Raw genomic sequence first — 27,552 nt, 5'->3', positions numbered from 1 at the left:
GGATGTGTCCCTTCCAAATCTCAAGTGGAAATGTGACCTCCAATGTAGTAGGTGGGCCATGTAGGAGGTGTTTGGGTCATGGGGGCAAATCCCTCATGAATGGCTTAGTGCTGTCCTCATAATGAGTGAGTCCTCTATGAGTTCACATGAGATCTGATTAAGAGCCTAGCACCTTCTCCCTCTTTCTTGCTCCCTCTCTCACCCTGTGACAAGCTGGCTCTTTCCTTCACCTTCCACCATGACTGCAAGCTTCCTGAGGCCCTTACCAGAAGCAGATGCTGAGGCCACGTACAGCCTGCAGAAGCATGAGCCAATTCTCTTTATAAATTACCCAGTTTCAGGTATTCCTTTGTAGCAATGCAAATAGACGAACGCTGGGGGATGGGAAGTCAGTGTTTAATGGGTACAAAGGTTCGGTTTTGCAAGATGAAAAGAATTCTGGGCTGGGCGTGGTGGCTCACACCTGTAATCTCAGCATTTACAGGTGTCAGCTACCGTGCCTGAGGCGGGCAGATTGCTTGAGGCGAAGAGTTCAATATCAGCCTGGGCAACATGGTGAAACCCCGTCCCTACAAAACACAAAAAAATTAGCTGGGCGTGGTGGCACGCGCCTGTAGTCCCAGCTACTTGGGAAGTTGAGGTAGGAGAATCACCTGAGCCTGGGGAGGTTGAGGCTGCAGTGAGCAGTGATCATGCCACTGCACTCCAGCCTAGGTGACAGAGCAAGACCCTGTCTCAACAAAAAATTAAGAATTCTGGAGATGGATGGTGGTGATGGTTGCACAACAATGTGAGTGTACTTAATACCACTGACCTGTACAATTCAAAGAGCGAAGATGGTAAATTTTCTGTTTTGTATATTTTACCAGAATCTAACAAACAAAAAAGCAAAACAACTCAAGGCCTGAGCCACAGAGGTTTCTTACAAATGTGCGTTTTATTTGCATTCTAACCCAAGCACAGATCCCACATACAGACTTCTTGTCTGCACAATGGTACAGTAACAAGTGCAAAATATGCTTTATTTCAGGTACAAAAACATGGCAGTAGGACAACTTCGAGCTTGACGCCCACCTCCCCAGGACCTCTCACACCCACCTGACCCATCCAAGGGCCACGTCACCCCGACAGATACTCCCACCACCTTTAGAGAAGAGTCACCCAATCTGGAGAAAGGTGCTGAGGTTACATCTTTAGAAAGAAATCACTTTAAATACACGAACATTAGAGAACACAGTAACTGTGCTTCCACCCAGCATGGGGAGGCTGCGGGGAGGCACCCCAAAGAGTCCCCCCTTCTCTTCTGTGGTTAACCAAGCAAGCCCCACAAAGCTTTCCCCAGCAGAACACACCTGGCCCAGCAATGAGGCCTCAGGACACAGCCAGCACTGTGACAAAAGAACTCATCCCACCTATCTAGACAGCATGAGGTCTGCAAGTGGGATCTGGACTGGACACCAGGAAGCTCCACCTGGCTCAGGCCATCAGTAGCTGTGGGACCCTGGCCCCCATCTAACCTCCCTGTTGACTTCCTGAAAACTGGGCTAGCGGGGGCCTCCCCATTGCTTTAGGGAGGATCAAGTGAGAAGCTGAGCAAATGCACAGAACACAAAGCCTGGCCCGTTAGCCCCAGCTGCTACCACTGCTGTTACTCATGGAGAAAAGGAGTACAGTGGCTGCTGTCTGCCCCGGAGTGATGACACCAGCAGTGCACAGAGGCCGGACAAGCCACAGGGGGCTGGATGGCCACAGCTGGACCTCAGACCCATCCTGTGGAACTCCTTCCATTTGAGGCTGTCCATCCTCCAATGGCAGACACAGAATTCTCAGGCCTAGGATACCCTTATGGAGGACCTGGGGCTGCCCCTCCAAACCACCAAGCTGAGGCCACTGTGAGCAGTCCCCTTTGTAGCAGGAAGAGCAGCTGGACACATGGGAAGAGGTTTGCAGGCTCCAGAGAAACCAAGAGGTCCTCAATCCCCAAGGCACTAGGTGGAGGTAAGATCAGGCTGCCCCTCCCAGGACAAGAGTGTGTGCCGGCCAGGAGGCCACTGCTGCCCACCACCACTCAAAGGCCTTCCCCACGCATCAACCCTGAGGAGCCTGGCCAGGGGATGCAGGCCAAAGGCCCGACGGGTCTCCAGGAACAGGAAGCAGGCGGCAAGAAGGAAAGCAAAGGGCTCTGCATTCCCACCACGAGGTGGGGCGGACTCTGCAGGAGCCAGCTGGAGCACCAGAACCTTCCAAGGAGGGCTCACCAGCCACACAGAACACGAGATGCGTGACAGGCAGGGTTAACGCAGAAACTGCCCATCTGAGGGCTTCCCCTGCTTCCAAGCTCAAACCAAGTCGTTTTATTCTTTTACAAAAGCCCTTGCTGTCTGAGACTTTATTTAAATCATCCAGCAGGGATGGAGGTAATGGAGGTCTGGCTCAGTAGTCAGCAGACTCTTTCTGTAACGGGCTAGATGGTAAATATTTTGGGCTTTCAGATCCAAGAGGCAAAATCAATATTATGTTGGCATAAGAGCAAACACATTTCCACAAATTTTTAAATTGATAAAATCCAAAATACAATAATTGAGTACATATTTTGGTAAATACATGTCTACTAATAAGAATAATGTTTTTTTTTGATGGGGGAGAAAACAATTGGGTTCAAAGATAACATTCCCTAGCATAAATCGGTGGCATAAACAGGCAGGGGTCTGGGTGGGCCCATCGTGTGCTGGCTGACAAGGGCAGTCACACACCGCTGAGTGCTGATACAGGATGAGGGGTGCGGAGCCGATGATATGATAATGTTCTCTTTGATGAAGACCTGAAAACTTCCCCTGACCCCTGCTGCCCACCTCAGGGCCCCTCAGGACGAAGGGCATGAGGACAGGTTCCCACTCTGGCCCTTTGCAGGGGGAAATGCTTTGGTTACCCCATCGCAGGGCTGGCCAGCTGAGGCCCAAGCAGTGACCGCCCTTCCCCACCTCATCCCATCAGTTGCCCTGCACGGAGCAGAAAACCCATGCCTCAGAGCTACTTCCTAGGGACACTGCCTCTCGAAGGCCCTAACATGGCAGAGCCGGGGATGGCAGGTGCAGCCCTGGCCACTAGCACAGCAGGTGCCCTCAGCTCTGTTAGCTGTGACCCATAGATTGGGGGAGGGAGGAAAGCCAGGAGGAGCTTTTGCAGAAAGATCTGGAAGCTAAGTGGGGGTTTCAGGAGCTCTCAGGGTGCCCCTGGGCAGGTCCCAGGAAGGAGGCCTGGGGTGCCTGACCAGCACCTCACTGGTCCTCAAGCCCTGTCCTTAAGGGGCAATGGGAAGGAGGTGGCAATCAGAAGAAGGTACAAGCATTTCCTACTTGCAACGCTGGACTGGTAAGATGACACAGAGCATGTAACCCGAGGGGAAGTGCCTGTGTGAAGCCAGTCGTGTGGAAGATCCACACTAGAGGCCTTGCCCTGCTCTTGGGGGCCTCGCCCAGTGCCACTTACACTCTCTAGAAGAGCTAAGGCCGCCAGCTTCATCCACTCTCCAGGAGGTCACACGAGATCAAAAGGGAATCATCAAGCTACAGAGGGAGCCTGTTTTCCCCAAATGCCAAGGGAAGAGCAGCCATCTCCACACCTTGCCAAGCTAAGGCTGCTTCTGGCTGTGCTCATGGCAAATTCAGGAGTGAGGGAAGGGACCCAGGTACACATGTAAACATGCACATGTGCACCAATGACACAGACTGTGCCTGCACTGTGTCTGGTCCCTGGCTGGCAAGGAATATCTGGGGGCCCCTGTAAGTTTGCGGAGGGAGTAGTCAGCCCAGTTAGGAGCCAGGGCTGATTCCCAAAGACACGATGGAGACAATCTGACTCATGTCAAGAAGCATGCCGCCTTGCACTGCAGGAGCACTGGTGGCACTGTGTACAATCAGGATGGGTACACATAAAGGTCTCCTGCCTGTTATGCAATTTTCAAAGATTTTTTTTTTTTCCAAAAAGACAGAGATGAGTCTCACTATGTTGCCCAGGCTGGTCTTGAACTCTTGGCATCAAGCGATTCTCCCACCTTGGCCTCACAAAATGCTAGGATTAGAGGCATGAGCCATCATGTCCAGCTTTTTGTACGATTTTGATGGAGGGAAAAATGGGAAAGCCCTGGTGTCCCTCAGATTCATTTCATGGCAGGTTGGTGCCATCTGCAGAGATCGCCAAGCCTGTATTTGTAAGAGGAGGAGATGGAGATCCAGAGAGGCAAAGAGACTTATACTGAGTGAGGGTCTGGGATGTAGGACCTTCCCTGTCCCTCCTCCTACATCCCAGGCAGTGCCAACATCTAATCTCCCACCCCCACCCAATCATCCACTGTTTTCCCACCCCCTCTGAGCGCCTAGGGGATTTCTCCCTCTGCTCCACTGACAACCGCCTAAGAGGCTTTTCCGTTTATTTCATCGACTTGTTAATGATTTTCAGATCTTCAGTTACTCAGGCCAGCCCCTGAAGCAACGCTGAACTTGGAAACTTGTGACCCTGGCTGGCTCCAGTCTGCTGCTGGTAAAGCCCTCTCTAGGTTAATAGCTTTGTGTAAGGGGCTCCGGGCTGCCTGGGCAAGAGGTCACTAGGGCAACACTTGACCTTTGCTTAGGACCCCAAGCCAAAGCCTCAATCTCCCCACTCCATCCTGTCCTTTCCACAGGCATACCATGCCCCTCCTCCAGCAAACCTATTATTCCTCCATTCAACAGCCTCTGTCCCTACATCAGGAAGGGACAACCTGGTAAAGAGGAAAGGGTTTATCTCAACCTTGCAAACAGATACCCCGCAAAAACCGTGATGACTGAAGAGTAAGGAACTCAGCTTTGGGCTTCCAGTTCGAGATGGTGGCCTGAGCACAGGTGTCTGTCTTATTTCCCTCTGGGGTTCACTGTAAAAAGAAGCTGCAGGTCAGAAGCCACAGGTTGGTGGGAGTGCCCTGGGAAGAGCTGTCCTGCTCAACAGGCCAGGACCTCTGGACTCGCAGGAAAGACCCTGGACAGCTGTGGGAAGGGCTATGGCTTTTCTGTACGTCAATCAAATGAAAAATGAAACCTGGAGCTTTCGCTCATCTGACACCTGTGAAAGGGATGAGCTGCTACATTAGGCAGCTGAGACATTTTGGTACCAAATTACCATGTGTGCTTTTTTTGAGTATTTATTATTTTCTCTTCTTTCATAAGCTATAAGCTTTAACCATAACCACGAGAAGGTAAGAAGAGCAGATGCCAGGGGCATGCCAGAAAAATGGGAGGCTCTACTAATAGCACACTTCAGGTATCAGACTTTTATTACATCTTCTTTTGGAACTAAGAAGTAAAATATTAGCCTCCCACACTTTTGAGAATTAAAATTGAGCCCACTATCATTTGGCCTTGGTAGTGACATCACTTGGGTACAGTGATGACAGCCTGAGGGGCTGGACCTCAGAAAACCAAAGGTCTAGTTCTGGTCCTTCCGCTGTGTGACCCTGTGTGACCCTGAGCACATTATTCCACTTCTAGGTGATTCAGTTTCCTCATGACTCATAACAGGAAATCATTGGTCTTGACCTTCCTCTAAGGACTAGTGTGTGGAGCTAGAACATGCACCAAGAAAGACTGGGAAACATTGGAGAGAGAGAGGACTCGGTACCGTCGACTCAGGTAAAGAGGGAGACAGCAAGAACAGAGTAGAAAGGCAGCGTAAAACTGGTGGAACCAAACACAGACTAAGAGGGAAAAAAAAAAAGGTAAGCTTCCCACCACCACCACGTCCCAGGAAAGAAGATCCAGTAAGAAGCAGAGGCCTTTAGGAAGGGTGCCAAGACAATTCCGTGGAAAAGCATATTCTTCTCAATAATCAGCAGTGGGACAAGTGGAGATCCACAAGCAAAAGAATGAAGCTGGACCCCTACTTCACATCATATATAAAAATATACTCGAAATGGATCAAAGACCATTGTGAGAACTAAAACTATACAAGTTCTTAGAAGAAAACATAGTCATTAATTTTTGACCTTGGATTAGGTAATGGTTTTCTAGATATGGCACCAAAAGCACAAGTGACAATAGAAAAAAAATAGGTATCTTGGAAATCATCAAAATTAAAAAGTTTTGTGTCTCAAAGGACACCATCAAAAAAGTGAAAACAATCCACAGAATGGGAGAACGTTTTTACCAATCATATACCTGATAAAAGACTAGCATTTAGAATATACAAATATCTCACACAACTCAATAATAAAAAGAAGGCCCATCCCTGGTAGTCTAGTGGTTAGGAAAATAGAAAACTTAAAAAAAAAAAAAAAGACAACTCAATTAAAAATTGGCAAAAGATCTGGATAGACCTTTCTCCAAAGAAGAAATATGCATGGCCCATAAGCACAGGAAAAGACACTTTACATAAATAGCCATCAGGGAAATGCAGATCAAAACCACAAGATAGCACTTCATAGTCATTAGGATGCTAAAAGCAAAAAAACAGATAATAGCAAGTGTTGGTGAGGATGTAGAGAAATTGAAACCTGGATACATTGCTGGTGGGAATGTAAAATGGTACAGCTGCTGTAGAAAACAGTCTGCTAGTTTCTCAAAAAGTTAAACACAGAGTTACTGTAAGACCTAGCAATTCCGCTCCTATGTATATTCCCAAATGAAAACATATGTCCACATAAAATCTTGTAGAAATATGTTCATAGTAGCATCATTCAGAGTAGCCAAAAAGTAAAAACACACAAATGTCCATCAACTGATGAATCAATAAACAAATGTGGTCTGTCTATACAATGAAGTATTATTCAGCAATACAAAGGAATGAAGTACTGATGCATGCTCAACTTGGACGGCCCTAGAAAACATTCAGTGGAAGAAGCCAGTCCCAAAAGAGATATCACATGATTCCAGATACATGAAATGTCCAGAGTAGGTCAATCTTACATAGAAAGTAGACTCATGGCTGCCTTGGACTGCAGGAGTTGGGAAAGTAGGGTAGTGACAGACAAAGGGTACGGGGTTTCTACTGGGGGTGATGAAAATGTACCAGCGTTGATTGTAATTCTGTGAATTGATTGTGGTTCTGTGAATTTACTAAAAACAATAGAATTGGACACTAGCAATGGGTAAACTGTATGGCATGTGAATGATATCTCAATAAAGCTGTTAGTTAACCCACTCCCCACTTCTCCTCTAAAGAAGGAAGAGGAATCAGGAGCCTGTCCTCACTCTATTCTGTAGGAATGCTATGGCTATTATCCAACAGAATGACTAACAGAGCCCCTTTTATTCTGAAATGTCCTGGTTCATATGATAAATTTATATCACTACCCTATCACTATGTGCAACCATGCAGATGACCTTGCTCCTCTGAGCCTCTGCTTCCTCATATATAAAACAAGTTCTACCCATGGTAGACCCTGTTTTATTCTGGTAATCCTTCAGTCTAGCACTTCATTCCACAGAAGCTCCATTTAGAAGCTATGACATCCCATTCAGGTGGTCAGAAGGTTCCCATGAACCTCAATTAACAAAGAGCTGAAGCCCTGGGCCAGCGGAGACCACTGGATCCCAGGAACCAGAGGCAAGGCCAAGACAAATTTCTGAGTCTACCGCAGTTACTGACACTCAAATTTCCCCAGAGTTAGGTCATTAAGAAAGACGATGAACCCATTCTGATGCAGGCAAAAGACCCTAAACAGAGCCCCTACAAACAAACAAAGATAAACGTTTAAGTGAGGGGCACCCAGAGAAAATACAATGTTCCTGTGGCAAGTTTAGCAGCGGTTCACCAAGGTCTTCTCTAACTTTCTGTAAGTCCATCCAAGAGGGCCTGGTATTGTGGTGGTCAAGGTCATCTGATGACACCATGGGATGCTCATTCCTAATCCTCCTTACCCATGATTGCCAGGAAATCAAATAGTCTTTTTCTATTACCACCCCCCTAACCCACAAAGGGCCTCAGAACTAATGTCTGTGAGAAAGGCAGTGCACATACATTGTGGCATCTACCACGCCAAGGCACCAGTGCAGAGACAGGAGTACATCTTTGGGTTCTGCAGCAGCAAATCCTTAGAAACAACGTAGAGAAGAAAGAGGTAGAAGGCACAGAATAGCCCCACTCCCATCCATTCAGCCAAGAACAGGAAAGGCGGATGTTGACCAGGGTCACGGAGAAGGGAAGCAAACCTGAAACAGGAGAATGAGGGCAAACTGCTCCCATCAAGTCAGCAGTGCTGGCCATGCAGCCAACTCCCAGAGGAGGAGGTAAAGGTAGCAGCTTCCAGGATGAAGCAGAGCTTTCTCTGGAGGCAGGAGAGTGGTCAGAAGGGACCAATACAGGTGGCACCAAGATACCCAATCAGCTTCCAACTAAGGGATGAGGGGTTTCAGAGCAGACGTCTCCACTGTTTGCCCTTTTAGAATGTCAGGGTTGGACCAACGGAAAAGAACAAGGAACCATTCAAAATCTGGAGGCCAAGAGGAAGGGAGAAAGGAGCCACTGGCTTTCTGTACACCGTACTTGGTGTCCACAGGCTTCCGCTGGTTGGTGCTCTGTAGCTTTCACAGACTGGGCAGGGTCCCTCCTGGCCTCAGCTTGCCTGGTGAGGCCACAGCTTACAGTGAGGCAATTTCTACATCCAGGGGGATCCACAGGGCTGGGAGCTGGAGGCAGGTACAAGGCCCACTGCTGCTCAGAGTCCGCATTTCAGGATGATGTGGTAGCCATCATTGCTCTCGGCTGCAAGAAACACTGAGTGTATTTCACAGGAAGAAAGGTGCAGTGCCACAGCACTGGGGAGTCCCAAAAGGCATGCTGTTAGGGTATTAGCAAAGACCACCAAAATAGGGCTGCATATAGCAAAGTGTGCTGGCAGAAGCAGGGATCTCACAAGCCCCGACATCTGCCTCGTTTAGTGTCTTTTTGACAATAGGTCTTTCTACCATAGTCCTACGCCCAAGGATGAAAACCTATGTTCCAAGGAGGATTTGGACAACTGTGGTTCTCAGGGATATTATGGCCCCCAGAACCCTAAAGACACTCAGTGGCTAGATCCACAGGACAAGGTGAGAAGTGGCCTTCTCATGGTCCAGGGTCTATGAGTGGTCAGAGGGCTTTTGTTCTGACATACCCTAACCCCAGCCCTTAGGAAGGCCACAGCAGGTCTTTCTCTACCTTTAATGAATAAATACATGTTCCCGGTCCACAAGCTCTTTCTCGGCAGAGCACAGGCACACTGTCGGGTGGGTCCCCCTCGCCCCCCATCCCGACCCACGCGGCCTGCAGACTCAGTGGCTGTATTCTGGGCTTGATCTTCCTAGAGGACTCCAGGAAACCCACAACGCATCTTGCTTCTACTCAACACTGAATTCATAGAGAACAAGTTGCCTGGCCTGGGATTTCCCTTTCAGAAGTGACCCTGGGGGCCACTCTCACTTGTTCTGCCATTTCTAGGGCTAGCTTTCACAGGGAGTTTGTGCTTGCTTTTTCTCAAAGGCTTTTCCCAGGTCAGCACTCTCTGGAAGGGCCCATCCTGCAGGAAGGCCCCACCCTCCACCTGCCCCCACGACTACCCCAGGGATGCAGCTCACTCGCTTCAATTAAACAAGAAAGGGGGAAGAAACAGGGGGAGGGGGAGGCTTCACCTTTAATTGTGCTGAGGACAAAACAGGATTCATCTTGGAAATTCTGCACCATCTGAAAGACAAAAGAGAGAACATGTTCCTTCAACCATGAGTTGAAGTTTGGAAAGCCTCGGGGGCAGAGCCCAGCCACGCACAGCTGCAGAAACACCACTGCCACGGTGCCTACACACGCAGGAACACGGTAAACACCAGTGCCACGGTGCCTACACACACAGGAACACGGTAAACACCAGTGCCACGGTGCCTACACACGCAGGAACACGGTAAACGCCACTGCCACGGTGCCTACACACGCAGGAACACGGTAAACACCACTGCCACGGTGCCTACACACGCAGGAACATGGTAAACGCCACTGCCTCGGTGCCTACACACGCAGGAACACGGTAAACGCCACTGCCCCGGTGCCTACGAACACAGTAGGAACACGGTTCTGCTACAACATTCACTGAAAAATGAGGACACAGAATCAAAGTGTGACATGATTGCAATTTAAGTAACAGAAAGCTGAACATAACCCCAACCATCTAGTATGAATATGAAGGATGGAAAGAGGCCCAAACGGGAATCAAGATGTTAGCATTTAATACTGGACCACTTGATTTGTGTTTGTTTGCACTGTTTTTGCTTTTTCCTAGTTACTGACTCTTCCAGTCTCTGTAACGGACACTTTATAGGAATGTGTATGTGACTGACAGCAACAGATAAAAACAACTAAATACAATGTTTTTAAAAATAGAAACCTTGGTACTTAGTAGGATCTACACATCAGCATCCTCCAAAGACAAAATATAAAGGAGGGTTCCACTACCTGTGTCCATAAATGTGGCAGGAAACTAACGGCTCTGCTCAGGAGCCTCCTCTCTGGAGTTGTAATTTTGACGAACTACCCAGTGACCTTGCACAAGCCAAGCTTTTTAACGTCCTGTCTCCACAGCCCTATCTGTAAAACGGTGCTGATTTAGCGATAAAAATATAACCAGAATGCAGACAGGAACTGGTGTTCACTACTGACGGGGATGTAAATCTTTCTAACACTGTTCATGGGACCCAGTAAGAACGATCATGCATTTCCAACAAGGAAGTTTTCCTACATTCTCCTCCAAGTCATGAGCCCTGGACAAACTCCTACATCACAAAGACGGGCATGAGGCTGGTGAGCGCAGCACCGTCTGCAGTAACACCAAACTCCTACCAGCCCTGTCAATCAACAGCAGAAGCATGAACCAGCTGTGATGGAATCGCGCTCCTCAGCGGTGCCAGTGAGCTCCAGCTGTGTACTACAACATGCCTGACCTTCCAAACAAAATGTGAAATGAAAGAAGTCACAGAAGAATACACTATGATTTCACTCACAGAAAGTTTTTAAATAGCAAAATTAAACAATATATTGAGGAGGAACAAGGGAATGCTTAATAGAAAATTCATACCAGCCAGTTGGCTGTTACGAAATCAGTCCACAAAGGGACTTCTAACACAACATTCTGGTAACCTGAGTGCAGGTACACGGGTACTTCAATGGTTCTTTAACTGTACAAGTAAGTTTTATAAATTCTTTCCATATTTATACTGCATTTCACAATTTACATTTAAAGAATATTTTTAAAATATATAAACAGGCCGGGCGTGGTAGCTCACGCCTGTAATCCCAGGAGTTCGGGAGGCTGAGGTGGGTGGATCACCTGAGGTCAGGAGTTCCAGACCAACCTGGCCAACATGGTGAAACCCCATCTCTACTAAAAATACAAAATTAGCCGGGCATGGTGGCAGGTGCCTGTAATCCCAGCTACTCTGGAGGCTAAGGCAGGAGAATCGCTGGAACGCAGGAGGCGGAGGTTGCCATGAGCTAAGATCACATCACTGCACTTCAGCCTGGGTGACAGAGCGAGACTGTCTCCAAAAAAACAAAAATAAAATATATAAACATACACACAATACACACACACACACACACACACACACACACTAGCTAACACAATGGCAGAACCCTTTTTCAAACTGAAAAAATGCCATCCACATTTTATGGCCTGCTCTGGATTACTGCCTCGAATCTTGCAAATCCATCCACCTGTCGACCCCTGCCCCTCCCATGGGGCCTAATGATGCGTGAAGTACATTTACTCTATTCTGCTGGCCTGCTCCATCTAGGACTCTTGGCAGCCCAGCCACTTGGGCATGCAAAGCCCTACGCAGAGCCCACATGGGCTTAATCAGTAACTCTCTTGTTTAATGAAGTGCCCTTGCACCCCAGGGGCCGGCTCCGCGGCTGGCCAGGCTGCCTCCAGCACTCCGGGCAATTAAGAACCAAAGGTTTCCAATAGATTCGGGGTTAAGAGGCAAGGAGACTTTCGGGAATGAGAATCGCCTACTTAGGCGAGGTGGCATTTCGGTTCTGCTCTCTGCTTCACTTGCTTCACTGCCTACTCTTGAGCACACAGGACAAGCTGAGGAAGGAACGGCCTTCAGGACCCGTGAAATTGCAAGGGTTCCCCACATTTTTGGTTTTTGTCTTCACAAAAGGAAATTCATTTTGAAATGCAAAGTGACAAGCCTTTGGTGACACTACAGCTGTCCACTGCTCACAGCATGTCCACCTTCCTGGCTATTCTAAAGTCAGCTTTCAGGTTAGGAACCTCAGGCTTCATCTACCTCCTCTGTAAAATAGGAGTTCAAGAAAAAAAATAGCTAGGCCAAGCACAGTGGCTCACGCCTGTAATCCCAGCACCTTGGGAGGCCAAGGCAGGTGAATTGCTTGAGCCCAGGAGTTCAAGACCAGCCGGGGCAACATGGCGAAATGTTGTCTCTACAAAAAATAAAAAAATTAGCCAGGCATGGTGGCACATGCCTGTGGTCCCAGCTACTCAGAAGGCTGAGGTAGGAGGATCACCTGAGCCCAGGAAGTCGCGGCTTCAATAAGTTTAGCTGTGACTGGGCCACTGCACTGTAGCCTGGGTTACAGAGTGAAACCGTGTCTCAAAAAAAAAAAAAAAAAAAAAAAAGCTGGATTAGATTTGATTGTAAGAATGTAATAATATACAAGTAATTCTTAACTGCTAAACTGGTGACAAAAATAGCAAGTTGCAAATAAATGTACGGCTGCATGTTTGCTTCATGTTTTAATTTATTTTTTATTTTTTTGAGATGGAGTCTCGCTCTGTTGCCCAGGCTAGAGCGCAGTGGCACAATTTCAGCTCACTGAAACCTCTGCCTCCAGGGTTCAAGTGATTCTCCTGGCTCAGCCTCCCGAGTAGCTGGGATTACAGGCACGCGCCACCACACCTAGCTAATTTTTGTGTTTTCAGTAGAGACAGGGTTTCCTCATGTTGGCCAGGTGGGTCTCGAACTCCTGACCTCAGGTGATCCACCTGCCTCAGCCTCCCAAAGTGCTGGGATTACAGATGTGAGCCACCGTGCCTGGCCTGCGTGTTTTAAAAACCCACACCTACGTACACTAGGGCACACACAGAGACTAGAGCACAAAAAAACTGCCTTTCAGAATCCCATCAAACCTAATGGAAGCTCTTCCAGGAGAAAAGAATGGGGCAGGTAAGGGTTTTTCACATGTGCCTTCTGCTGTTCTATGTTGCTTAACTTCTTATACTAATTACAAATTACTTTTCTTTTTTTTTTTTTGAGACGGAGTCTCGCTCTGTCACCCAGGCTGGAGTGCAGTGGCCGGATCTCAGTTCACTGCAAGCTCCGCCTCCCGGGTTTACGCCATTCTCCTGCCTCAGCCTCCCGAGTAGCTGGGACTACAGGCACCCGCCACCTCACCCGGCTAGTTTTTTGGTTTTTTTTTAGTAGAGACGGGGTTTCACCGTTTTAGCCAGGATGGTCTCGATCTCCTGACCTCGTGATCCGCCCGTCTCGGCCTCCCAAAGTGCTGGGATTACAGGCTTGAGCCACCGCGCCCGGCCTACAAATTACTTTTCAATGTAAAAGACAAGGAAGTCTACCTTGCTGGCCTCCAGGACTGAGATGAAGTGCTCATGAACATTCAAGGGCTCTGGCAGTTGTAATGACAAGTGGCAAGAGGATTGTTACTAGTAATGTCAATCTGTGAAATATACAAACCCTGAAAAGCCTGACATTTTTATACATCCCCAAATCTCAAAAGATCTCTCCACCACTCACTCCCCCAAATAACAAGTGCCCCGCAGAATCACGGTCAATGACACCACCCACCACTTGTTTAGTGTCTCCTGGCACCTGCCACTGTTCTCCCACCTTATCTGTACTACAGCCTGTTTGACAGGTATATGTATCCCTGTTTTGCAGATGTGGAAACTGTGGCACAGACAGGTTCAGTAAATTGCCCCAAAGTCATTCAGCAACTAGGAGGTAGCTTCGGGTGGGGATATCAGTCCAATTCCAAAGCCTGTATTTTCTCTACTTTTCCCAGCCACTGTTTCTATACTCAGTGTCACCAGGTCAGGAACACTCTTGGCAGCATCACCAGCAAAGGCAAGGACCAGGGATGGGAAGAAACAAATCGGAGTCTTAATCCACAAATGCTGGCCTTGTGTCCTACCACTCCTGTGCTGGTACAGGGTCAGGCGGGGCTCTGTAACCCGCTATACAGACGCCGTCAGAGTTCCCAGAAGTGCTCCGGGTCTGCTGGGGGCTGAACTGCGGGCATATGACCTCATCTCACTCCCACCAGGACAGTCCTACGTTTTTTGTTTGTTTGTTTTGTTTTGTTTTTGAGACCGAGTTTTGCTCTTGTTGCTCAGGCTGGAGTGCAATGGCATGATCTCAGCTCACCGCAACCTCCGCCTCCCAGATTCAAGCCATCTCCAGCCTCAGCCTCCTGAGTAGCCGGGATTACAGGCGTGCACCACCATGCCCAGTTAATTTTGTATTTTTAGTACAGACGGGGTTTCTCCATGTTGGTCAGGCTGGTCTCGAACTCCCGACCTCAGGTGATCCGCCCACCTCGGCCTCCCAAAGTGCTGGGATTACAGGCATGAGCCACCGTGCTCAGCCACAGGTCTATGTTTAAAGGCTTCACTCCAGCTGGTGCGGTGGCTCACACCTGTAATACCAGCACTTTGGGAGGCCAAGGTGGGTGGACCACTTGAGCCTAGGAGTTTGAGACCAGTCTGGGAAACATGGCAAAACCCTGTCTCTACAAAAAATTAGGCCAGCGTGGTGGTGAGTGCCTGTAGTCCCAGCTGCTCAGGAGTCTGAGGCGGGAGGATGGCCTGAGCCTGGGGAGGTGGAGGTTGCAGTAAGCTCAGATCACACCAGCCTGAGTGATAGAGCAAGACCTTGTCTCAAAAACAACAACAACAAAAGGCTGGGTGCGGTGGCTCACACCTGTAATCTCAGCACTTTGGGAGGCTGAGGCAGGAAGATGGCTTGAGCCCAAGAGTTCAAGACCAGCCTGGGGAATGCAGCAAGATCCTGTCTTAATTTTTTTTTTTCAGAACAATTTTTTTTTTTTTTTTTTTTTGAGACGGAGTCTCACTCTGTCGCCCAGGCTGGAGTGCAGTGGCGCAATCTCGGCTCACTACAAGCTCCGCCTCCCGGGTTCACGCCATTCTCCGGCCTCAGCCTCCCGAGTAGCTGGGACTACAGGCGCCCGCCACTGCGCCCGGCTAATTTTTTCTATTTTTAGTAGAGACGGGGTTTCACCATGGTCTCGATCTCCTGACCTTGTGATCCGCCCGCCTCGGCCTTCCAAAGTGCTGGGATTACAGGCGTGAGCCACCGCGCCCGGCCTTTTTTTTTTTTTTTTGAGACAGAGTCTCACTCTGTCGCCAGGCTGCAGTGCAGTGGCGCGATCTCAGCTCACTACAAGCTCCACCTCCTGGGTTCATGCCATTCTCCTGCCTCAGCCTCCCGAGTAGCTGGGACTACAGGCACACGCCACCACACCCGGCTATTTTTTTGTGTTTTTAGTAGAGACGGGGTTTCACCATATTAGCCAGGATGGTCTCGATCTCATGACCTCATGATCCACCCGCCTCGGCCTCCCGAAGTGCTGGGATTGTATATAGGTGGGAGCCACCGCGCCCAGCCCTAATACAAACATTTTAAAATAAATAAATAAAGGTTTCACTTCAGCAGGGGCTAGGTACCTTGCAGGCTCAGAGCTTGGCCCTGCAGCTCCAGTCCCTGGGTTCCCACCATAGCTCCACCCCTTACCCGCTGTGCAACCTGGGGCAATTACTCAGCCTCTATGCCTCAGTCCCCCATCTGTGAAATGGGATAATAATAGCACCCACATCATATAGAGGCAGGCAGGATTAAATGAGTCACTATGCATACACTTAAAATAAGCATACACTCCTGTTATTAGGTGGAAGGGGTACAGGATAGAACAAACTTAAAAGCCTCTGTTCTACAACATGCAAAGAATGCCTAACCCTGTCAGCAAGCATATTCAACACTCCCTTCTTAGCCATGAGTGGGATCAGATCCCTGCAGACCACAGTACCTGAGCCCTCTGCCAGTAGCTGCGTGTGCTCTGCACTGCCCTGTGCCACCCGGGAAGGCTGTGGCACCTTCACCACTTGGCAGAGGCCTCTGCTCTCCTCTCCCACAAGCCACAGCCTTGCCATCACCGGCCCCCGAGTCCATTTCACCTCTCCCTGGGGCCTGTCGCCCACCCTGGGGGAACGCCCCTCTCGTGACCTCCAGAGCCCTGACTGTAAGCACCTTGGGCCAGAGTGGAGTCTGTCCTCCTGGCTCCCACAGGGCACCCAGCCCAGGAGGGGTAAGGAGTGCCTACTCCACATGGCAGCCATTCAGACCCAGAAGGGGCCTCCGTACTCTCCACTGCAGCCCTGGACAGCCCCAGCTGCAGGTGGCCTGCAGATGAACCTATCTGTCACTCCCAAACCCAAGTGTGTCTCCGGGGCAGGGGTTCTGACGCTCCTCCCGTGGCCCAGAGCCCGTTACTGGGGCGGGCCGGGCAGCAGCCCTCACCTCATTGCTCACCACCACATGGATGCCCGTGGGGCCCTGCCGGTAGACTCGGTGGATGTGCTGGGGGGAGATGCTGTACAGGTTGGCGATCTTCTCAATCAGCTCCAAGGTGGTCAGCTCTTCCAGGAAGATGGCGTGGTACACTGGGGAAAGGAAGAACAAGTGCTGCTTTCCAAGTGGCCATTCCGTCAGCATGAGCCTGCCTGTGCCCTCCCACCTGCCCTGAGAAAGCAGTAAGTCCTTTGTCAAAACGCCACGCCCAGGGCGGCGGGGCAGGGCCACACTGCCACTCTTTTTGTTTTGTTTGTTTTGTTTTGCAATGGAGTCTTGCTCCATCACCCAAGCTGGAGTGCAGTGGTGTGATCTCGGCTCACTGCAACCTCCACCTCCTAGGTTCAGGTGATTCTCCTACCTCAGCCTCCCAAGTAGCTGGGATTACAGGTGTGCACCACCACACCTGGCTAATTTTTGTATTTTTAGTAGAAATGGGGTTTCACCATGTTGGCCAGGCTGGTCTCAAACTCCTGACCTCAGGTGATCCGCTCGCCTCAGCCTCCCAAACTGCTGGGATTACAGGCATGAGACACCGCACCCGGCCAAGCTGCCATTCTTGAGTCCTCTCGGTCTCTCTTGGGGTGCTTATGTGAAATGCAGAGATCCCTAGACCCATCCCCGGCCCAGTGACACCCAGCTGGGCTAAAGGGAGTATCAGGCAATTCTGATATCAGCCACATGTGAACCCACGTCAGAAGAAAGGAACAAATTCTGTCTCTTTTCAGCTCCTTGGCTGTTTAAAGGGTTCTTGGATAGCTGGAGGGCAATGAGTGAACGTCTTTTCCCTCCCTGCAACACAGACCATACTCAGCCTCAATACAGTAACCCTAAGGAGAGAAGGGGGCACCAGGAAGGCACCACGGTGTCAGCAAGTGGGAAGAAAACAGTGACACTGACACAGACACAGCCCGCACCAACCAGGCAGGAGGAAATGCCACCAGCAACCCAAGGTGGGTTACTCAACTTCAAGGTACCTCAAGTTCCTCAAAAGCAAATGCAATTGGATTAAATTCAAGAGTCCCAAGCCTTTCCCTCACCTGAGAAACCCTTGGTTCAATAAACCAATAAACCTCATCAGAGGCCCAATATTTTAAAAGCACACACAGGTGGCCGTGGTGGCTCATGCCTACAATCCCAGCACTCTGGGTGGCCAAGGCAGGCGGATCTCTGGAGCCCAAGAGTTCAAGACCAGCCTGGGCAACAGAATGAGACTCCATCTCTACAAAAACATATAAGAATTAGCCAGGTGTGGGGGTATGCACGTTTCTTTTTTTTTTTTTTTTTTTTCCCTGAGACAGAGTCTCACTTTGTCACCCAGGCTGGAGTGCAGTGGCGTGATCTCAGCTCACTGCGACCTGCGCCTCCCAGGTTCAAGTGATTCTCCTGCTTCAGCTGGGATTACAGGCACGACCATGCACGGCTAATTTTTGTATTGTTTTTTCAGTAGAGACGGGGTTTCACCATGTTGGCCAGGCTGGTCTCAAACTCCTGACCGCCTCGGTCTCCCGAAGTGCTGGGATTACAGGCGCGAGCCGCTGCGCCCGGCCTACTTTTTCAATACTTAGAGACTGGGTCTTGGTATGTTGCTCAGGCTGGCCTTGAACTCCTCGGCACAAGCAATCCTCCCATCTCCCCAGGTGCTGGAATTATAGGTGTGAACCACCACACCCAGCCATAATTTTGCTCCTAAAACAAACCAAGCTGCCAGCAAAAAGAAGTAGCAGGATCCCAGGCTGACGCCTTTCACCATGGCCACTGGGAGTGCTCGATGGGAGCAGAAAGGCAGACGGCCACGCCTCTTAGGTCCTGGAGAGAGCCTCCTCTCATCAGGAGCTGCATGGGGAGCAGTTTGAGGAAACAAAAAGCACCAGGGTGGGCATTCCTGGCTCCAATCCCGACTGCCACTCACTGGAAGCAAGACTGGGACAATCCCAACACCTTCCCAAGCCTCGGGGTGTGCACTGAGGCAGCACCCACACTGTGGGGCCACCACGAGGTCAGACCATGCACCATGCAAGGAGCATGCACTAGGCTGCCCTTTCCACGTGTGGGTATGTGGGAGCCCAGGACTGTCCTGCATATTCACTGGAAATGAACAGAGGCCGGACTGCGGGTTTGAAAGCCAGGCTGCGGGACCTGATGTGTGGGTCCCAGCTCTGCTCCCCACAACTCACCACACAGGTTGCTGTCTCCACTGCCCTCCCGCTTCTGCTGCAGGGGCACTCGATTCTGCTCCAGCTCCTGGCAGACATAAATGGTCATCTTTGGCCTCACATTCCTGGCAGGAGAAGAGAAAATAAATACTAGGTGTGGTGGACCAGGTGCAGTTGTTTTAGAATATTCCAGGATGGAAACAATAGTGGGCAGAACTGGGGGAGGAAGAAAGACAGCGGTGGTGACGCGGAGTGCCTGTCATGGGGTGGTGAATGACCCTCCCAGGCCCCGTAGCCTGCCAAGGGGCGCTCTGCCCCAGACCACGAAGCTCAACATACAAGACGTTTTCAGGCAACAATGAGAGCAAGCGCTGTCCGTGGCTTGCTGTGTACCAGGTATTGTTCTCAGAACACGCGTAACTCATTTCATCCTCACACAACTTGCGAGGGAGCTAGGACCACTGCTGTCATTCCACAGTTGAGGAAACTGAGGCTCGCAGGGCAAACGGCTTTCCCTTCACTGCACAGCACCTAAGAGGCAGATCTGGGACTCGAACCCAGGCTCTCACTCTAAAACCATGCTGTCCATGTGTGGCTATTTACACTTAAAGTCACTAAAGTTAAACACAAATTTTGTCCATGACATCAGCCTCGGTCCAAGTGCTCCACAGCCACACGTGGCCAGCACAGCTGCAGAACGTCTCTGCCATGGCAGGAAGGTGTGCAGGATGGCGCTGCTCTGGAGTCTGCCCTGAAACGGCTGCACGATACCATCGGACTGGCCCCAGTCCACAGCTCCCCTCAAGGAGGGAGCAGCTCCGAGCCCAGGACCACACAAGCATCTGAGAACATGGGCAAGGGGCTCAGAGGCCAAGATCCAGAGGCCAAGGCTCTCGTCCAACCAAGAAGAGGGAGGGACCTCCAGGCAGGGTCTGCGGCAGCTGGCCACATCTCCCACTGCAGTGTCTCACTCCCCTGCTGTGGCCTGTGCCCCTCTTGCCACACTTCCTCCTACACTTGACCCCACACTGCAGGAGCCCTGTCCCCCCAGGCCAGACCACCCGCCATCCAAGAGGCTGAGGTAGGAGCTTCCCACCACGTGCCACAGGACCTGAGCCTCTGGCTGGCTTCACAGAGAAACCAACACCTACCGGCCTTTGATGGCGTTGAAGAGCCGGATTCCATCTGCGGGACCACAGATCTGGACCAAATCATCTCGGGACATCTTCAGCAAGTCAGCACCTAAGCAGAAAAATGGCGGTGCCTGTTACACGGGACACAGAGAAAGGGCTCGTTCCCCAAGCACCGGCAGACCCCATAGCACTGGGGGTAGGGGGTGGGGAAGAGCCAGATGCACAACCTCACAGAGAGAAAATGGCAAAATGCCCAACGACATCAGAAGATCACAGCCCAGGAACTGCCAGGGCTCACAACAGTGAGTACAACAGAAGCCAAAGGGCCCCCACCGCCTGCCCCGCTTTCTTTTTTTTTTTAAAGAGACGAGGTGTCACTATATTGCCTAGCCTGGCTGGTCTTGAACTCCTGGGCTCAAGCAGTCCACCCACCTCAGCCTCTCAAAGTACTGGGATTACAGACATGAGCCACTGCATCTGGCCTCTTTTCTCTTTTTTTGACATATAATCTGTATGCACAGATGTCATCGGCACTGTGGCCACGTGTGCATCTGTCTGTATATGGAAGTATACGGCTCGCTGGATGCTGACAATCTGAATACACCCCAGGACCCAGCACTGAGAGCAAGCAGTGGAACATTACCAGCCTCCTGTAGGCCTCTTGTGCCAGCCACCACCCCTACTCCCACCCAGGGGAACCACCATCCTGACTTGCTACAGTGCAGACACGTTGTGCATGTTCTCTGAAGTTTCTGTACGTGGGACTGAACGGTCGGCACTCCTCCTGGTCTGGCTTCCCTCTCTCCAAGTCATGTTTCACGGTGCATTTGTGTGGAATGCAGTCACAGACTGTTCGTGCCCGTTATCACCTATTATCATTGCATGTCCACACCACAATTCGCATACCCACTTTGTGTGGAGGGGTGCTGTGGGGGATTCTGGTCTGCGCTGTTAGGAACAGGCTCTCTGAATGCTCTCATACATGTCTTTGTTCATTGCACAGGTGCATGTCTGCCAGGTCCAGCCCCAGAGAGGGCTGTGGGACCGTAGGGTGTGTTTGGCTCTGGCAGATACTGCCAGCAGTTTCCCAGACCGTTACATCCATGTATGGTCCCACCAGCAGCATGTGAGGACGGGCCCACATTTAAAGGAACATGGGAAGGCGACTATCTCATGGGGACAGAAGCGAGCATAGTGTGAGGGCTGCCCCTTCCTCAAAGCCCAAGGGGGTCCCCGAGAGCCTGGTCCCACACACTCTCCAAGTACGAGTATCTCAGCCTCAGCTGAAAGCCTGCCCAAGGCCATGATTCCCACCCCTGTCTTCCCACCACAATAAGATACGGTTTTAGGTACAATTCTATAGACACAATGGCTTCCTTTCCACTGGGAGTAAAAGCCAAAGTCCTTCCACTGTTCTTCCAGGGCCCCCATCCTGTCCGTGTCCCTGGGTACCTTTCTGACCCCTTCTCCCCGGGCCACTCCACTCCACCTGGGTCCCCTGCTCTGTGACCACACAAGGCAGGTGCCCACATGGTGGCTGACTGCCCTACTTAAGACCACAGCCGGCATTCCTCCCCCTCCTCCACCCAGTCCAGCTCAGGGTCCTTTCTGAACCCCCACGCCAATCACACAGGTCGCACCGCACTGAAATGAGCGGTCTATGCATCTGTACTGACTTACAGCTACAAGCTCCCAAGGACAGGGTCACTGTGTTTCCCCGCCCAGGGACCCTCCCCCAACAGGCTCTCAGCAAGGCCGAGCTGAGGGTGTGCAGGCACCATTTCTCTTCCACTGCCACGGATGTCTGTGGAATCCACTCCTCTAGCTGTGGCCAGGCCTTTACTCTGTCACTGTGGATAAGCTCTACTTGCTGGCAAGGCTCACTGCTCAGTTCACCTTTGCACTCCACAATACCTAGCTTGGGACTTCTGTCTGAGGGCCCATCAGGAAGGGCTCTGAAACGTTTTAAAGAAGGAAGAGCCCCCTTTCTGTCTCACCCATGGCTTTACCTCGATCTCCCAGGTCGTGGCTCTGGAGCCAGTGTGAGGAGCAGTATTTGGGTAGGAAAAGCATAAAGGGCCTTACATCTCCCTGCGGGGCTAAGGGGACTCTTCCCGGGCAGACCAGAGCCCACCATCCCCCGCAGGAGAGGGGATCTTGACCAAGTCACCCAGATGGTCCCCCTGAAGTCACGCTCACCTGGGACCTTCTGGGGACAGCATCTCCTACGTCTAGCACCTGGCCCAGGGCTGGGGCACGTGAGCGAGTGAACCCACACTGCCCTGGGTCTCCCAGCCGAAACGACAGCGCTGCCTGGGTCGAGAGCAAGTCCCGGAAGGTGGCCAGCCTTGCTACGTGTTTCCAAGATGCTCACGGGCTTTAAAGACAATTCAGAGATGCTCACCCGAGAAGCTGGCAAACAGCCGGCAGAACTGCGAGAACCTGTTGCGGTGCAGCCACTGCTGGGCATCCTGGATCGAGGCTGATGGGAGCAGGTGCTGTGGGCAGAGGGGAGAGGCTTGAGATGGCGGCTCAGGGCCCACGAGGGACCGCCAGCCGGAAAGCCCTGCTCAGACACTTACGTCACTGCCCACGGGCAGGGCCTCCACCGGGTGGGTCGGAGAGGTGTTGCTGCAAAGGAAAAGGAACCAGTGATGAGGACGGAGGAGGCTCCCAGGGCCATGGCCAACGTCCCGGCACCCAGCCTGGCACTTTCACTTGCCGTTAGGTGCAGGATTTGTTCTAAGTGGAATGAGTCCTCAAGAATTTCCTGAGTCACAGAAACACAGCAGGAGCCAACGTTCAATCCCTCAAAATCCCCAACTGAGCCTTTTTCAGTGTAGACAGGAAGTTCTGATAGGCTACACTGCCCTAGTCAACAATACTCCCCTACCCGAGTCATCAGCAGCACATCCCAGGCCCCTGTTGGCTGACCCCTGCTGGTCTCGAACTTGGAGATTCAAGTCCCAGCCCCAGGGAAGGACAGGCTGAGCAAGGGCACCCGGCGCCTCAGCACCTGGAAGGCTGCCGCCAAACCCAAGGGTCCTCCACCGAACCCTCTGCCGGGTGGTGAGAGGAGAGGGTAGAGGAATCCCACGGGGAGTTATTTTGCAGTGAACAAGCACCCACGGCTTGACATCCATCCACGAGGAAAAGCACTGTTCTGTTCTCCCGAGAGGGGGTGCACAAGCTTCCTCGGGGGCTAGATTGGGGAGGAGGCACAGACCTGAGCACTCTCCAGGTGGATGGCGGTGAAGGCTGCACAACAGTGTGAATGGACTTAATGCCACCAGACTGCACGCTTAAAAACGGTAAATTTTGTGTTATGTCTATTTCTCCATAATGGGAAAAAGAGACCCTTGCAGGGCTGATCCCCAGACCGGTCATCAGTGAAGACAGCCGCCACTTCTCACCAAGTGTCTACGGGGTGCGAGCATCGTACACTCATTCCTCCCAACCCTGTGTAGAATTCTTACCCCCCTTTTGCAGTAGAGAAACCGAGGCTCAGGGAGGTTAAGGGAGTTACCCCGCAAAAGGCAAAGATTGAAGACTAGGTCTGCCTGAATCTAAACATAACACTGTTTCTGTGTCTACCCTCACTTCCCCGGGGACTCCTTGGTAAAATCAGGTTCACAGACAATCTCGCTTTCTTATTAGAAAAGTTCTGTCTGCCACACATGGGCTCTGACGAACCTGCAGGCAGGAAACAGGCAGCCTCCACCCGGCACTCTCCCGCCTCCATCCCTGCTGCCAGCACAGGCCATGCAGAGCCCTCACGGTGACCCACGGCCCCGTGCCGTGCAGCCCCCAACAGTTAGGAAACTGCCTGCAGCTCCAGCACTGTCCCGTCACAGCGTCCTCAGGGTCCATGTGGCCTGTGTGTCTGCAGAGCTGTGTGGGACAGCAATGAAGCCAGCTTCTATGTTGTAAGAGAGGACCCTAGCCAGATCCCCTCACCCCCACACTCGGTGATCACGCTGGACAAAGAGCCAGGAAGGGCCCCCCAGACAGCTGCTCCCTAAGGCTCCACTGTCAGGAGGGCCATTCTGCCCCAGAGGGCACCAGAGGCTGTCTCGGGTGGCTGACCTCATGCACCCTCAAACCAGTCCTGGTTTCACCCGGTTAAGTTCTGGGCCGCTGCCCCACCCGACAGCGTTTACAGGGGTGTTTCTGAGCACTAAAAGTTGTGTAAATGCTAAAGACAGTTGTGACTGCAACACGAGTTAGCTACTCTGAGACCCAAACAGAAAGGAGAGGAGACCCAGAAAGGAAGACTAAGAAAGGAAAGCACATCCGTCTTCATTCCAGGGAACCCAAAGAAAGAAAGGTGGGACGTACCCTTCGCCGAGGCCAAAGCTGTTTGGAGAGCCATTGTAGCTTGGGGACGGGGCGCTGTTCACCTGGTAGGCCACGTCGGGCCACGGAGAGCACTGCAGGAGAGAGCACAGGGCCGAGCTGGGATCTGGAGAGGTGCTGAGTCGTGATCCCCAGGTCCTCCCCAGCAGGCACGCACTGACACCAATGCATGAGACCCCGACCTGTCAAACTGCGCTTCCCCAGTACCCACAACGAGCCATGGCCAGGCAGGTTCTGAGGGCCACAGGAAGGAAACCAGCAGAAATGTTCAGAAGTCACCCCTGGAGCAAGGGAAGCACGCAAGGGGTCTCTCTGGGCTTCCCAGCAGTAACACCAGAGAGGAAACCTCACAGTCACGGGATTCTTGAGTTGGTCCAGGAGAGAGAAAAAACAAAACCGGCCAATTGCTCAGAAACTTCTTTTCCCGGGAGACACAAATTCGTGTAAACGTCTGTTACAGGGAGTGCTGGGCCACAGGCAACTTCCAAACAAAAAAAATAAGCAGTAAGAGTCAGTATTACAACCTGTGCTATTTGCAAAAAGAACCTGCCGACAGGGGCAAAGGTCATTGTGCAATCACCAAAAGCAGCTCCTCTCGGTGAGATTCAACCGTGCTCATTCCATTGGAGGCATTCTGCTAGGGGCTACGGGAGATCCACAAACACGAAAGACGTGATCCTTGCCCTCAAAAACATGCTACTATGGAAGCCAAAAACAGATGCATGTGGAGTCTCCCAAAGGAAGCAAGGATGTATAGGTTTTGCCTGCTGGAGAAAGTCCATCCAGCAGAAAAAGTTCCCCTCTTCCCCGGCCTGCAGTGATGCCTCTTCAGAGAGGGACAATTTGAAGCATTCCTGAAGATTTACTGTCACCCGCCAAACTACAGTGTTGGTCAATATTTAAGTGTTGTCAGTGTGGGCTCGAATCTGTTGGTGCTAAATCCTACAGCCCAAGGAGGAAAGCTGAACAGCCGGTAGAAGAGGCAGCCAGCGCCTCCCAGGGTGGGCTTTCAACTAGACTGCACTGTGGCAAGGGCTCGGACAGACCTGGCAAGCGGCTCACCAGGACCTCTCTTCCCAGGGGCAGTCAGCAGAGGAGGGGAGAGGCTGAGGCTCAGTTAGGGAGAGAATGGTATCAGGAGGTGGGCACACTGGGCAGCGGCACCAGCACAGGCATGAACCAAGTATGGGAAGAAACTAGTCTGGCCTCTAATCCATCAATGCAGTCCTTGCATCCTGCCACTCCTTTGTGGGCTGAGGGGGAGGCAGGTGACTGACCTTCAGTCAGATAAAACGCCAGTGCACATCTGTCTGACCATAAATTCGTTTTTACACTGTCTTATTGCAAAGACCCTTCTGCATGTACACACACACATATACATACAGCTGCTCGTCAGCCAAGACCGGGCCACCATTCTCTTAGCTGCTCCAAGCCTCACCCCTAACAGCCTTAATCCTCCCATGGCCGGCAGGGGCCTTACCGTGGAGGGCCTTCTGAGGAAGTCCAATTACTCAATGAACAAATAGCACCACCAATTAGTCAGCCTGACTGCAGAACAGAGTGGGAAAGAGTCACACAAAAATTCCCAGTGAAAAAGGAGGCACTAGCTGCAACTCGGAAAGGGAAGAGTTAGGCACGCCTGTAATCCCAGCACTTTGGGAGGCCAAGGCGGGCACATCACTTGAGGTTTGGAGTTCAAGACCAGCCTGGCCAACATGGTGAAACCCCATCTCTACTAAAAATCCAAAAAAATTAGCTGGGCATGGTGGCGCATGCACGTAATCCCAGGTACTGGGGAAGGCTGAGGCAGGAGAATCACTTGAACCCAGGAGACCAAGGTTGCAGTGAGCCGAGACTGTGCCACTGTACTCCAGCCTGGGCAACAGAGTGAGACTCCGTCTCAAAAAAAAGAAAAAAAGGGAAGAGGAAGAACAAGCTCCTCAGGAGTTCCCATGGACATATGGAGAGTTGCAGCAGGCTGGCATTGCTGTCCGGGTTAACAGAAAATACAACCAGGCAGCAAAATAACAAGGGCCGACACCCTCCAACCCAGAGATCCCACTGAGAAAGGAAACCTGCCGACTGCTTCCCGTGTGCAGACCTTCACATGCACAGTTATTCACTACACCACTGCCTGAAACTCCAGGAGCTCAGAAACGACCCCGCATCCACCAACAGGCCATCACACACGACGCCACGCAGCTGGGTAAGGAACTAGAAAGCTGTAGGGATCAGGCACCAAGATAAGCTAATAATGGAAAAAAGCAAAGTGTGTCTATGTACACTGTTGGTGTATAAATGCAGGCACGGGGCAAACATGTGTCTGCACTGGCTTCACCTGCAGACAAAGTTGGGCCAGATGCACAAGGTTTCTGACCTGGAGGGGAGAAACCACGAGGCAGGGATGGCACTGAGAGGGATATTTTCTGTTGTACACTCTCTCCTACCTTTGGAATTTAAAACCATGTGAATACATTACCTACTCAAAAACACAAAGAAACCTAAATTGGGAAAGCACAAATGCGTTCAAAGGGAGCAGGGCTGGAAGTTATTTCTGAAATGCCTCCCGGGCCACTGGGTCTTATCAGATGGACACGAGCTCCAGACACTGGAACCCACCACGGCGGAATAAGCACCCTCAGAAGCACTCAGCCGAGATGGGCCATTTTCCAAGAATCTAAGCCAGCAGCCCCGCTCCTGGTGGAAGGCCCTTGGAGGCTCTGTCCCCGCACCCAGCCGGCTCACCTCTGTGAGGATGGTGGTTTCATAGGACGGCTGGTATTTCTCCTTCTCTTGGGCAGTTCTTTTCTCCATCTTCTCCCGGTCAGTCTTCTGTTTCCGATCGGCTCCCTTCGGCTGAGAGCACAGAGGACAGAGTCCAATTAGTCCCAGGCTGACAGAGGCAGCAGCCCCCAAGCCCTCTCCTGCTTCCCACCTCACCCAGGGCCCCAGGGCGCAGGAACTCAGGGGCAGGACAGCACCTATCTCCCCCTCCCATTCCGCCTGACTGTTTCCCCACCTGAGGAACTCGGAACCTGCCACGGGTCCTGCACTCTGCTGCTCAAGGGGAAAAGATGGTTTCCCACGGCCACTCGCTTATGAAAAGGAACCCTGGGGACCCACAAGGAATCCCAGTGCATTCCTTGGGTTACCCAGGGAGAGCAGATGAAAGTGGAAGAAGTACAGGCTGCTGGTCTGGATTTAGTCTGTGCTTGCAACCTGATAAATCCTGGCCATAAGCTGAAGGCCTCCTTACCCTCAATGCTCAGGACACCTGCTGAGCCC

At 51.4% G+C, this 27,552-nt stretch overlaps 1 protein-coding gene across 2 annotated transcripts in view; it reads right to left on the bottom strand.

The window, feature by feature from the left end:
* Positions 1 to 918: 918 nt before the first annotated feature.
* Positions 919 to 27,552, bottom strand: part of TFCP2L1 (transcription factor CP2 like 1) — a 70,418-nt gene continuing 43,784 nt past the window's right edge. For both annotated transcript variants that reach the window (XM_015109909.3, XM_077956851.1), the window contains 9 exons: positions 27,013 to 27,123; positions 24,250 to 24,341; positions 22,494 to 22,542; positions 22,316 to 22,409; positions 19,930 to 20,020; positions 18,800 to 18,903; positions 16,572 to 16,714; positions 9,639 to 9,690; positions 919 to 8,733 (listed from right to left, as the gene is read on the bottom strand). In XM_015109909.3, coding sequence (XP_014965395.2) covers positions 8,687 to 8,733; positions 9,639 to 9,690; positions 16,572 to 16,714; positions 18,800 to 18,903; positions 19,930 to 20,020; positions 22,316 to 22,409; positions 22,494 to 22,542; positions 24,250 to 24,341; positions 27,013 to 27,123 — 783 coding nt within the window. In that variant the 3' untranslated portion in view covers positions 919 to 8,686. The remainder of the gene's footprint in view (positions 8,734 to 9,638; positions 9,691 to 16,571; positions 16,715 to 18,799; positions 18,904 to 19,929; positions 20,021 to 22,315; positions 22,410 to 22,493; positions 22,543 to 24,249; positions 24,342 to 27,012; positions 27,124 to 27,552) is intronic.

This window comes from Macaca mulatta, chromosome 12 (assembly GCF_049350105.2).
Source record: "Macaca mulatta isolate MMU2019108-1 chromosome 12, T2T-MMU8v2.0, whole genome shotgun sequence".
NCBI classification, from domain to species: Eukaryota; Metazoa; Chordata; class Mammalia; order Primates; family Cercopithecidae; genus Macaca; species Macaca mulatta.
This window is presented reverse-complemented; position numbering and strand designations above follow the sequence as displayed.